Source organism: Brassica napus, chromosome C3, assembly GCF_020379485.1.
Source record: "Brassica napus cultivar Da-Ae chromosome C3, Da-Ae, whole genome shotgun sequence".
NCBI classification, from domain to species: Eukaryota; Viridiplantae; Streptophyta; class Magnoliopsida; order Brassicales; family Brassicaceae; genus Brassica; species Brassica napus.
The window spans coordinates 7,796,531-7,809,703 of record NC_063446.1 but is presented as its reverse complement, the minus strand read 5'-3'; the positions used below and the strand labels follow the sequence as shown (position 1 = coordinate 7,809,703).

At 36.6% G+C, this 13,173-nt stretch overlaps 2 protein-coding genes and 2 non-coding genes across 4 annotated transcripts; 3 read left to right on the top strand and 1 right to left on the bottom strand.

Moving 5' to 3' along the window:
- Window positions 1-4,737: 4,737 nt before the first annotated feature.
- On the top strand, window positions 4,738-4,810 carry TRNAF-GAA. The gene has a single exon. It is a non-coding gene; the product is annotated as a tRNA-Phe (tRNA).
- Window positions 4,811-6,083: 1,273 nt separating this feature from the next.
- On the top strand, window positions 6,084-8,127 carry LOC106443369. The gene is made up of 3 exons (XM_013884933.3): window positions 6,084-6,467; window positions 6,573-6,909; window positions 6,983-8,127. Exons 1-3 carry the CDS (start codon window positions 6,245-6,247, stop codon window positions 7,434-7,436), a joined length of 1,014 nt encoding a protein of 337 aa, XP_013740387.2. The 5' UTR covers window positions 6,084-6,244; the 3' UTR covers window positions 7,437-8,127.
- Window positions 7,692-7,764, top strand: TRNAF-GAA. The gene has a single exon. It is a non-coding gene; the product is annotated as a tRNA-Phe (tRNA).
- A 1,290-nt stretch (window positions 8,128-9,417) lies between the features above and the next one.
- LOC106346033 (receptor-like protein kinase THESEUS 1) lies at window positions 9,418-12,390 on the bottom strand. Its single transcript, XM_013785275.3, has one exon. The coding sequence runs from the start codon at window positions 12,085-12,087 to the stop codon at window positions 9,574-9,576; it is 2,514 nt and encodes an 837-aa protein (XP_013640729.1). The 5' UTR covers window positions 12,088-12,390; the 3' UTR covers window positions 9,418-9,573.
- Window positions 12,391-13,173: the final 783 nt, after the last annotated feature.

The window sequence follows — 13,173 nt, the reverse complement described above, 5'->3', positions numbered from 1 at the left end:
TCTATCTAATCTTCCACTTATTTTCTTTGTTTTTAAGCCATTTGAACGGTTTTGGAGATGCAGGTTTTTTAGATCTGGATTTGGATATGCAGGTTTTTCAGATCTGGAAGACTTCTGGGCTAGAAGACTTCCAGATGACTTCCAGGAAGTGTTCTGACGGAGTCTTCTCCCATGTTTTCCTTTCATAATAGATCAGAGCGTTTTGGTAAATTTTTATGTCTGATTTTTCTTCATTTGGTAACCTCATGTTGCATAAAGTTCATACATTTTTTTCCAAACTAAAACTCTCCAAACCCACTCTAATCTATTTGACTTGAAAACACTAAACTCTATATTAATTTTTTCATTTTTGTCTCATGTCTTTCTCACTAATCTATCTTTTTGTTGCAGATTTTTAAATTAGATGGTTCTCATCTTCCACTTGGATATGTACTTTGCGTGTTCTATAAAAGTATGTCTATCTAATTTTCCACTTATTTTCTCTATTTTTAAGCCATTTGAATATTTTTTGATATGATATGCAAGTTTTTCAGATCTGGGTTTGATGTACATGTTTTTCAGACCTGGATCAGACTTTGGAAGACCTATGGGAGGTCTTTTCGGAAGTCTTCTAAAATATAATGCGCTAGAAGATTTCCAGGAAGTCTTCCAGACGACTTCAAAGAAGTCTTCCAGACGACTTCCAGGAAGTCTTTTGACGGGTCTTCTTCCATATCAAGTGGAGTCTAAGCTTGTCTTTGTAGAGGAATGATCTATAATAGTTTTGTTTGTGGTATGTTTTGTGATTTTCATGTGTACTCCTTTAGTTGTGATTTTTTTGTAAATTTGAAAAGATATTAATGAAAAAGTTTGGTAAATATGTTCATTTTCCACAATATTATCTTGCAAAAATTACTTGACATAATTGAAGTTATTGATACAACTTCAATAGAAAAACACAATAACACAAAAAAAATAATCAAATTTATTACAACTAAGAGAGAAGAATTCTCAAGAAAACTTTGTCAAATTCACAAAAGATAAAACATTACATAAGTTTAAAGCTAGAACACTTTCATTAGATACATAAGTAAAAAGTATATCTTATGATCTGAGAAGACACATTAAACCATGTTACTTGATATTCTTGAAGTTACTTAACACTTTTGAAAATTAAATAAACATATCTTAAAATTACTTAACAAATTTACAAAAACTAACGTAGAAGACTTCCACAGAAGTCTTCTCAATTAGCTAGAAACTTTACTAAGCATGAATGTTGGTAACCTCATAAATATCACCAATTAGGTTATAAATTTCATTCAGTAGCCCCAATATTGACTAATATACAAGAATTAACAAAAAAAATTAAAAATTCTTTACAATTTTAGAGAAAATGAAAGTTTATTAAACATTGACGCAGACGACTTCCACGGAGGTCGTCTGGTAGACTTCTAGGAAGTCATCCATTTAGGTTAGTTTTGCAATTGATTTTAACCTAGATGACTTACATGGAAGTCGTCCATCTTTGTTTGTTAAAAGAAAAACTCGAGACGACTTACGTCTAGGAAAAACATGTTAGTTTTGCATTTGATCGGATTGTGTCAGAAATTTGACTTTTCCTGGACGACTTAAGTCGTCCAGTAGAAAATTAAAAAGTCAACATTTTGTTATACCTAGATGACTTACATGGAAGTCGTCTCAAGTTAGTTTTATAATTGAAAAATAAAACAAAAAAATTATTTTTTTCTAGACGACTTACACGAAAGTCGTCCAAGATAAGCAAGGTTTGACCAGAATCTCAAAATAAAATCATGGACGACTTCAATGTAATTCGTCGGACGGACGACTTCCGTGTAAGTCGTCGGACGGATGACTTCCGTGTAAGTCATCTAGAAAAAAATAATTTTTTTTTGTTTTATTTTTCAGTTGCAAAACTAACCTGAGACGACTTCCATGTAAGTCGTCTAGATATAACAAAATATTGATTTTTTAATTTTCTACTGGACGACTTACGTGGAAGTCGTCCAGGAAAAGTCAAATTTCTGACACAATCCGGTCAAATGCAAAACTAACCCGTTTACCCTAGACGACTTACATGGAAGTCGTCTATAAAAACACATTTAAAAGTCAATTGCAAAACTAACCTCTGCATTGACCAGAACACTTCCATGTAAGTCGTTTACAGCCAGACGACTTACAGGTAAGTCGTCTACAGCCAGACGACTTACAGGTAAGTCGTCTACAGCCAGACGACTTACAGGTAAGTCGTCTACAGCCAGACGACTTACAGGTAAGTCGTCTGGACGAACAAATCTGGGAAAAAAACCGATTTCATAGTTTCAACCAGTGAGATAACTTGTCTAGCACACATAAGTCTTCTTTAAGCACCTAGAATCTCAAACAAAAGTGACCCACCAAGAATCGTAAGCTTCAATGGCTCTATGAACCATAAAAATTTTAGAATCAAAATCTTGGGTTTTTATGGATGAATATGGAGAGAAAGTGAAAGAGATGTTGTTTTTACTTCATAAGAATTGAGAAAGAAAGAGTGTAAATCGATTTTTAGGTGCATTAAGAGCTTCAAATTGGTTGTTCATGGTAGTTGGTGTATTGATGACAATGACAATATTGTGAATACTTGAGGAAGATGAGGGTGATAGGGTAAAATATGCATTTAAAAAAAATGGTGGTATTTTCGTGAATAATCTGAACTTTAGGGATGAAAGAGGCAAATCAAAGTTCCAAAAGAAACATATGTTAGTTTTGTGTTTGATTTCAAGTTTTGAGTCATATTTGCAAAAACCCCTAAACAATAATGTGTCTAAGAGATTTGCCAGCCCATAATTTCTTAAACAGGGTATAGAAACAAAAATATCCATATTTTGATATAATTTAATTATTTATTTAAATTTTGAAATTACAGAAAAATAAACAATTGAAAATGGTACATATTTTAGAAGTATATCATGAATAACCTAATAAGATACTCATTTTTCTTCTCTTTCATCTTTATATTTTTTAGATGAGAGAACCTATGAAAACCTCCCACTGAAGGCTCTGTAAAAAGTAAGTACCGTAGAATCAGAGAATGAAACATTGAATTCTAGTGGTATTGGAGTTCTCATTGATTTGCTGTCTTGGTAGGGTTTTCTACGGTGGATAGTTGGATATGTGCTTGTAGTTCCAGCAGATGCGGTGGTGAAGCTATGCATCTTCGCATTGATATGGCAAAGCCTCTACGGTTTGAAGTTTTTCCTACTCCAGTGCAGTGATGCGAGGTGGCATGGTTAACTCATAGGCTAATCATGGGATGGATTGGTTTGGTAGTTTGTGAGCACTTGGCGGATAGCTTTAGTGAGCTAAAATAGCCACGAAATGTGGCTTTTTGCCACAATTTTTTTTTTTTTTGGCAAATTCGTGCCTTTATGTTATGATTTAGCTTCGGTCCAAATTTGGTACAAACGTATATCGTTGTCTTTTTTGAACGGCAAATGCATTGAATTAGAAAATAAAAGGACTACAATGTGGTGCAGTTAAGCAGAGCACTCTTAGAAAATAAAAGGACTCCATATAGGCACGAAATATCAACGAAAACGTAGATATAGTCAATTTTTTTAAGGTTAATTAGTGGTGTCAGGTATCTCAAAGAGGAGATTAGCAACGGAATTAAATTATGTAGCGAGTGAGCCAACATAGTTAACTTAAATCACGTCATTTTATGATTCATGGTTAAGTTTTCCAGCAAAACCGTTCATTTGGTATGTCGTATGTCTAACACTGAATATGAGGAAGCGAACGAATGATGTAAAATGAATCTTATTTAACGTACAAATTACAAAAGGTCAAGATGCTTTTGAAACTGTAAACATCAACAATCTTGCATTTTGAAACAGAGTGCTTTGAATATACTGTCAGGACAAAATTATCAACTGCTTGACTACACCAAAAACGATTCAACATAAACATCTAAAAACTGAAATGTCCAAGCTGGCCGACCATTGCTGCTTCCTAGCATTCAGTAAACTGTAGCAACTTTTGAATATAGAAAAGGTTCATTATCAATGCTTCTAAACAAACTATAGAAATCTTTGCAGGTTGGCTATCGCTTATATATAATTAGTAGAACCTTTATCAATGCTTCTAATTCTAAACAAACTATAGAAATCTTGCAGGTTGGCTGTCGCTTATATATAATTAGTTCTACGGAAAAGATCAATTCTGATTGGAGGGCTGCCCATATCAGTGCAACTCTCAATTTTTTTTTTTTTTTTGATGCAACTCTCAACTTAGCTATGGTTTATCATTGACGAGAGCCGAAAGGTCTAAACTATTCGTTTGATGTTGACGAAAAAAATTGTAACGATACAAAATGATCTAATTATTAGTCTAACATCAATGAGATTCTTAATTTTTGTATATTGATTTGAGTTCGTGAAGATTTGGATCTTTTTTGTCAGAAATGACGATTTGGATACATTGTTGCAGAATCTCACAAGAATATGAAGAAAACAAATTAATAAACTATAATTGTCGTCTAACTTGTATTGAAGAAAAAAATTCAACTTGCAAATTTTTAATTTTACTTGGCAAACCAGCACTAATGAGATTATATGACAGTTTTGATGAAGCATTTTGCCTAACATTTCAAAAACGATAGTAAACAACGTGTCTATAAGGTTTTGCCGTTTCCTTCATCTCTATAGTTGTGCTTTGGTACATTTGTCTTATATATTGTGTATGGAATCTAATTCAATTGCGGGGATAGCTCAGTTGGGAGAGCGTCAGACTGAAGATCTGAAGGTCGCGTGTGCGATCCACGCTCACCGCATTCTCTTTTAATATTTTTTGGGTCTTTCTTCCTTGATTCAAATTAGGTTAGGATATCTTCCTTAATTTGCTACTGGAGATACTGTATTCGCTTCCTAGTAACGATGTGCTAACAATGAGTCTTTTGTCAAACCGGTGGCGCTCTTTGGAAAGAGGTTGAACAATTAGGTATAATGGCAGTGATCCGGACTCTAAGTCCTCAGCTAGAACTGCATTCAGGTTTGTGGTATGCGTTACCAAATTAAATCTCATAGGTAGAGTGCCTACACTTTTAAAATCTCAACGATTACTACATCAAAAAATTGGTCAATATGGAGTTGCCCAAAATCTTGTACACCTCTCTACAGCTTGAAAACCTTACACTCAAAGGACTATGTTTAGTCGATGTTCCACCTAATGTCTCTTTGGTCTGCCTCAAAATTCTCCACCTTTTATGGGCTCCCTTAATAAGCGATGAATCTACGGAAAAGCTTTGAGTAATTAAGTTCATCCTAAAGTATATTTTGGCCGTAAGGAGAAAACAAATTCTCTAACAAATTCATGTTACTCAAAGTAGACTAAGTAGTCATTTTCTAGTTATATACTTAATATGTATTATATTCGAATATAGATCTTGTGAATTTTAAAAGGAAATTTATTTGAGTGTGAGATAGTTCTTGTTAAAGAGAAGTTATTGACTTAAGAGAACGTTCTCTAAATCGCATATTTTGAAGCTCATTGTACAAGGGAATGACACGTGAAACAAACAAAAATTAGACCTTTACTTTGAACTGTTAGTTTGTTTTAGTTAACCATGTGATCCGGACAAAACTGAAGAGAGCAAAATTCACGGTGATATTTTGTGCTGCCTTTTATTTTTTCTGTAAAAAAATTTCACATGTAATATCAATATATATCATCCCTGGAATAACACCCGTACGTGAACGAACATCAGAAGATTCTAGCAGGTCACAGATTATATACTAACACATTTATAACAAAATGCAATTGTTTTATTTATGAGGACCGAGAAATGTTGATCATTCTACTTTCTTTTCTAATTCTTTTGTTTTTTAACAATGCAAAAGTATTATATAACTTCTTTTAAATTTTGACTGAATTTTTATTGTTTACTTCTTTTGTTGCTTCTAAGAATTATATATTAGGATTATACTATACAGTTTGTCTTTATTACAAAATCACTCTTAAACGATGCTTAAATTGGAGAAATAGTCATACTTTTACGTTGAATTAACGAAGTTAAAAAAAAAAACGTTAAGTGCAATTGTTGATGTTGTCACCGTGAAGTTCGTCCATAGGCACACAACCTCAATAATCAATTAACATAATAGCCCCTTCATTAAGCAAGCATTTGACTTTCATTCCTATAAATTCACAACCTCATCATTACCAACACATTCAACTCTCTCCTCGAATTTTAAATAAGGATACAAAGATGGAGATCTCAAAAACCCTTTTGCTTGTGATTTCTCTTGTGGCTGCAACTTGTTTCTTGCAAGCCAAGGCAGCTGGAGTTTACTGTGCCAACCCTAAATCTCGGTGCTACTACAAGACTATTCAATGCCCAGAAGAATGTCCAAGCACAACCGTTATGAATTCAAAGAACAAAGTTTGCTACGCCGATTGCGATGGACCCACTTGCAGCGCCCACTGCCGCAGTAAATTTTTTTGTTCCTTGTCACACAAGTTTCCTCACATATGTTTCGTATACCCTCTATTGGATTCTTTTCAAGTATAATGAATCATATGTTATTATTGTATAGTGAGGAAACCAAACTGTAACAAACCTGGATCAGCTTGTTATGACCCGAGGTTCATTGGAGGAGACGGCATTGTGTTCTACTTCCATGGAAAGAGCAATGAAGAGTTCAGCCTCGTCTCTGACTCTGACCTTCAGATCAACGGTAGGTTCATTGGCCACAGACCCGCTGGTCGTGCCAGAGACTTCACATGGATCCAAGCTCTCGGATTCCTCTTCAACTCCCACAAGTTCTCTCTCGATGCCGCCAAATCCGCCACCTGGGACAGCGAAGTAGACCATCTCAAGTTCACTTTCGATGGCCAAGATCTATCTGTCCCCGAAGAAACTCTCGCCACCTGGTTAGCCTCAGTTCCAAAAATGTTTTCAAGATTCTTGAATGTTTGAAACCTAAATGTTTTGTTTTAAAACCAGGTACTCACCAAACAAGGACATCAAGATCGAGAGAGTGACAATGAGAAACAGCGTGATCGTGACAATCAAAGACAAGGCCGAGATCATGGTTAATGTTGTTCCAGTGACAAAAGAGGACGACAGGATCCACAGCTACAAAGTACCATCAGACGATTGTTTTGCTCATCTCGAGGTTCAGTTCAAATTCTTTAACCTTTCACCAAATGTCGATGGAATCTTGGGACGAACCTACAAACCGGACTTCCAGAATCCGGCTAAGCCTGGAGTCGCAATGCCAGTGGTTGGTGGTGAAGACAGCTTCAAGACCTCATCTCTCCTCTCCAATGACTGTAAAACTTGCATTTTCTCTGGATCACAAGCAGAGATTGATTCCGTTAAGTCAGAGATTGAATATGCTACTATGGATTGTACCCGTGGAGCGTCTTCTGGTAATGGAATCATCTGCAGGAAGTAAAGAATCATATAAAAGCTTGGATTCACAGAAGAATAATACCAGAGAGCGCTAGCTTCTGCTGGAGGTTTTTAAGTATAAATAAGTGTTGGATTAACCTCACTATGTTCCACTTATGCAATGTATTATCCACCGTGTATTCCAGTTTGTACTAAGCTAATCATTGTTAATGATATGTAATATTTATAAACACTGCAGTAGATGAAATAAACCATCAATTAACAAATATGTTAGTTATAAAATGCAAAGATAACAGAAGCGGGGATAGGTCAGTTGGGAGAGCGTCAGACTGAAGATCTGAAGGTCGCGTGTTCGATCCACGCTCACCGCATTATTTTGTAATTTTTTTAAAAATTGTTCTTCCTAAACATGTGCTTGTGAGGAGACTTGGGCGCTCAGGTTCGAATTTGCTTCCGTTTATGAGACTATGCTCAAAAATCACATTCATATTTTTCTAAATTTTAGATCGGATTCGGTTAGATATTTCTCGTGTTCAGTTCGGATTGGGTTATATTAAAATACCTTAAATTATTCTAAAATTTTGATACAAATAAAAAACTAGCCAAGCTATCTAAAAAGTTGAAAGCATTAAATCAGTTTAAAGCAAAATTTTAAAATATCCTTAAACTAGGTGTTTTGTCCGCAGTTGCGGATTTAATAATTTTACAAAAGTATGTAAATAGATATATATCAAACTCATTAGAATAAATTATTTTTATGCTTTTGAGATATTTATTTAAAGTTGTACTAACAGATAAATATTAAACTTATGTAACTAAATAATCAAAAATTATATTAGAAATATTATTTAAAATAATGAATTAACTAAAAATACGACAAATAAGCAAAATTACTGAAAATCATGAAAATATAGTAAATTAATAAAATCACTTCATAAATAATAGTATAAATAGATATCTAAATACCTTAAGTTATATATGTAAAATGGATAAATATGTTTTATTAACTTAAGATAATTTCGGGTACTACTTCGGATTTCAGTTCGGTTTATACCTGATACCCAAAATATGTGGTCCTTAAATCTAATTTCGAGATTATTTTTTAAATGGTTTGGATTCGGTTAGATATTTCTCGTGTTCAGTTCGGATTGGGTTATATTAAAATACCTTAAATTATTCTAAAATTTTGATACAAATAAAAAACTAGCCAAGCTATCTAAAAAGTTGAAAGCATTAAATCAGTTTAAAGCAAAATTTTAAAATATCCTTAAACTAGGTGTTTTGTCCGCAGTTGCGGATTTAATAATTTTACAAAAGTATGTAAATAGATATATATCAAACTCATTAGAATAAATTATTTTTATGCTTTTGAGATATTTATTTAAAGTTGTACTAACAGATAAATATTAAACTTATGTAACTAAATAATCAAAAATTATATTAGAAATATTATTTAAAATAATGAATTAACTAAAAATACGACAAATAAGCAAAATTACTGAAAATCATGAAAATATAGTAAATTAATAAAATCACTTCATAAATAATAGTATAAATAGATATCTAAATACCTTAAGTTATATATGTAAAATGGATAAATATGTTTTATTAACTTAAGATAATTTCGGGTACTACTTCGGATTTCAGTTCGGTTTATACCTGATACCCAAAATATGTGGTCCTTAAATCTAATTTCGAGATTATTTTTTAAATGGTTTGGATTGGATTTGAGTTTTTTTTTTCAGATTCCGTTTGGATATTGTGTTTAGTTACAATTAACTTAGAATTTAGAAACACACATATGCCTACTTGTGACTTGTGAGTATCCAAAATTCTCCGGAATGGCGTCGTCACACTTATGTAATGCAATTAAAGAAGATTTGAAACTTGAGCTTCATAAACATTTATACGCGTGCTAGTAGTATAAATTCTGAATGTTAAAAAAGCTATACTTTTTATTTAGAGGAAAATGATAATGAAATACAAAACAGTTAAAATATAGATAATCACATTCTGATCTTTGATTGCTTTAAAACATCAGAACTCACTATATTTCATAACCAATTCTACAAAATTCGAAACAAATATCAGAACGAAAATTTTTGGAAGTCTTATAGATATCTGTTATTTTCTGTAAATTACGAAACAAACAATGCCTAACCAAATGCTTTTGTTTTCTTCTACCTTCCACGAGGATGAACAAGCTGCGAAAACACAGCACTCGTAGTCGCATCATCATCAGTCCCTGTCCCTGTCCCTGTCCCCGAGTTTACTCCTCCTCTATCAACTATACTCATACTATCATCAAACGACTCCATTGGCGCCATCGGAATCCCATGAATATGGTTTGTACTATTATCATCAGCCTCCATTAAAGCCGAAGACGTTTCTTCCAGCTGCAACGCGTACTCCAAGTTCCACAACACATCTCCCATCGACGGCCTATCCACTCCATACTCCTCTAAACACTTCTCAGCCGTTTCACCAAATTTCTTCAAAGACGCAGTGTTCACTTTCCCGGTTAAGTTACCGTCCATGATCTGATCAAGAAGACCCTTCTTCTGCCAAACCATTGCCCATTCAGCTATGTTCACTTGCTCCCTCGGCAAAACCGGGTTTAAAGCCGGTCTACAACAGAGCACTTCCATCAGAACAACCCCGAACGAGTACACGTCTGACTTCTCGGTTAACTGCTGTCTCCTGAAGTACTCCGGGTCGAGATACCCAAAGCTTCCTTTAACCGCAGTGCTCACATGAGTTTGATCAAGCGAAGGTCCGGTTTTGGATAAACCAAAATCCGCGACCTTCGCCACTAGATTCTCGTCTAGTAAGATGTTAGTAGTCTTCACGTCGCGGTGTATGATGCCCTCCGATGCCCCGCCGGTGTGCAGGTAATGCAACCCCCTCGCTGCACCGATGCAAACCTCGAGTCTTTGTTTCCACGACAGCGGAGGAAGCTCACCTCCGTAGAGATGACTCCTCAGCGGTCCGTTCGCCATGTATTCGTATACAAGAATCATCTCCGATCTCTCGTCGCAGTACCCGATCAGCGAGACGAGGTGTCTGTGCCTGAGTTTCGACAGCATTTCGATCTCGGTTCTGAACTCAGCCATGCCTTGTTCCGACCTCGGGTTTCCTCTCTTGACAGCGACTTTCGTCCCGTCTTCTAACGTCCCTCTATAAACCCGGCCGAACCCGCCAACACCGAGCAGCGAGCACTCGTCGAACTTGTTGGTAGCCTCCATGATTTCTTGGAACATAAAGCAGCGGCCGAGATGCGTGGAGGCCAACGAAATGCAGCTCGCCGTGTTGCTCTTGTGAGAAGTCTGAGAGAGTCCGTATAAAGGTAACGGCAGCCACGGATGTCCGTTACCCTTACCGTTACCGTTACCGCCTTCTTGAAGACTTTTCTTCCTCGAAGCAGCTAAACAGCAATAGCAGCAAACCGCGATCAACAGAACCGATGTAACCGCAACAACCGCGGAGCCGATGATAACAACTTTCTTGATGGAACCTTCTCCAGGGAGGATAAGAGACTTAACTGAAGAAACGCCGCTTAAGCTCTTAGCGTCGTTACTAATCTTCAAAACCTCTAACCCACTCATAGTCGCGTTGGTGATATCAGCTAGAGAGTCAGGCCCAACGCTAACGGTCAAAGACTCACCAGACGTGTGGGTGACGTAATCGTCAAAGTACGGAACTCTGAGACCGTTAGTCAACGAAGACAGGTCAAGACTCCTGTGAGCGAGATCATCATTCACGTAAAGATTGAACACTAGCGTGTTCATCGCTTGACTCACGATATCGCAGAAGTGTACACGAACAAAGTAGCTGAAACTCGGATCTACAGGGAGAACCCAAGTCAAGTTAAAACTCGGAGACGCCACGTTGGCATCTTCTCCCATCATATCAGCAGTAGCGTAAACCATGTTGGGAGCTGTTTCCTGCGTCGCGGAGACAGAGTATCTGATAGAAGATGGGTTAGCTGTTACTACGAGAACGGAGCTGTTCACGTGGAGATACTCCGCGTCGTTCTCCCATCGTCTCCCCAACGTGTCGTTCTCCGGAGTCAGCAACGGTCCTCCCATGTTTAGCCTGTAGACTGTTTCGAACGCGAGGTGGGAGAGAGCGACGGGAGAGGAAGGGTTTAGAGTTGTGGCTTGGTCGGGGATAAGGGTGTCCGGAACAGAGACGACTTCGATCGCGTTGACGAACGCCACGGAGTAGCTGTTCGAAGGGATGAAAGTCAGCGTTAAGGAGTCTGTGGCGACGTTGACTGTGTACTCCTTGAAGATTTGGTTACTGAGCGAGACGTTGTTCAAGAGGACGAAGTCGTCGGTTAGGACTGTGATCGAAGCGGAGGTTAGGTTCCAGGTGTAGTTTTTGATTGGGGAGAAATGGAGGCGGATCCAATGTCGGCCCGGTGATGCGATTTTGAACCGGTACGAAGCTAAACCGGAGAAGACGCAAGCGGTTTGGTAGATGGAGATATTGCTGGAGTTGGAGTTGGTTGATGCTGCTACGGAGGAGTTTCCGGTTTTGAGGAAGAGAGACTCTGGAACGAAGGTTCTGCCTTGGAAGGTTATGTTCTGCGACGAGCCACAAGAGATTAGGTAGTTATCTGGCGGAGTGTACAAGGCAGAACAAGAGAGGAACAGAACAAGAAGAACAAGTGGTCTTGTAATGAACACCATTGTTTTTTAGTAAATCCCTAAATCTAATCCCAATGCCAATAAGAATCACAGTTTGGAAGGGAAGAAGAGGTGTTGTTTGAGATTGCTCAATGAATTGGGATGTTTGGATTCACATGATGAGAAACCTAATTTGGGTGGGAATGTGTTTTGGGACGAACATGAATCGACCAACTGCTAGAGAGTAGAGACTGAAAAGGGAAAAAGACAAGAGACTTTTGAAGTGGAAGTTTCTGCAGATTTTCTTCTCTGTACCTACTTTACAGGCTGGTTCGTTAGGCTGCACTCAAATGGAGACCTTCACAAGGGCCTACACAAAAGATATTTGTGAGAGTGAGAGACTAATTAATTAGATTAAAGATTAAAGAATATTAGGACAGTTTTCGGTTTTGAAGTTTAATAATGACCTTTTTACATATAGCTACGACCTGCGATTTACAATTAATCTCAAATCTCAGTTTATTGTTTGTTTTGTTGTGTGGCTAATTCTTTGCAGATTATGAGTTTATGTCGTTAGAATTCTAATGATTTAGAATTATTTTCTCTGTTGATTTTGTAATTAACTGATGCGATTAGTTGTAAGATGCGATGGATAGAAAAACATTTGATTATAGCTCGCGGCCGTATGTGAGAGTGACATGATTAAATATTTCTTTTTGTATGTTGTTAACTGATGAGGTTGCATGACTATCAAAACGCGGCGGGTGTTAGCTGTTTTTTTGTAACACTTTTTTTTCGTAACACAACGGGTGTTAGCTGTTAATTTGATTATTTTGTGAGGTCTTTTCCGAAAGATCAGAAGAAAATAAAAACGTCTATCTTTTGGTTATCGTTGTAGTATTGTTGGTCTTTTGGCTATTGTTGTAGACTTTTAGTATTGTGGGTCACTATCTATCAGTCTATCACCACCTCTTGTTTCAGATCTTTCAATGTTATGTTTCCGTGCAACTCTCTCAATCACTTTGTGCTGAAAACTGCATATCTCTGGGAATAAGTTATCCAGATTTATTGCAAGTGTTTTGCATGTATTATTTTGCAAAGTATATAAAGTATATATCTTATGTGACTGTCATAAAGATTGGATTGGAT

Bases quoted from the DNA above. Each gene is read 5' to 3' on its own strand.
- LOC106443369 (XM_013884933.3), top strand. From the start codon at position 6,245: ATGGAGATCTCAAAAACCCTTTTGCTTGTGATTTCTCTTGTGGCTGCA. The intron at 6,468-6,572 runs GTAAATTTTTTT...ATTATTGTATAG, and splicing joins TTGCAGCGCCCACTGCCGCA to TGAGGAAACCAAACTGTAAC. The intron at 6,910-6,982 runs GTTAGCCTCAGT...TTTTAAAACCAG, and splicing joins GAAGAAACTCTCGCCACCTG to GTACTCACCAAACAAGGACA.
- LOC106346033 (XM_013785275.3), bottom strand. From the start codon at position 12,087: ATGGTGTTCATTACAAGACCACTTGTTCTTCTTGTTCTGTTCCTCTCT.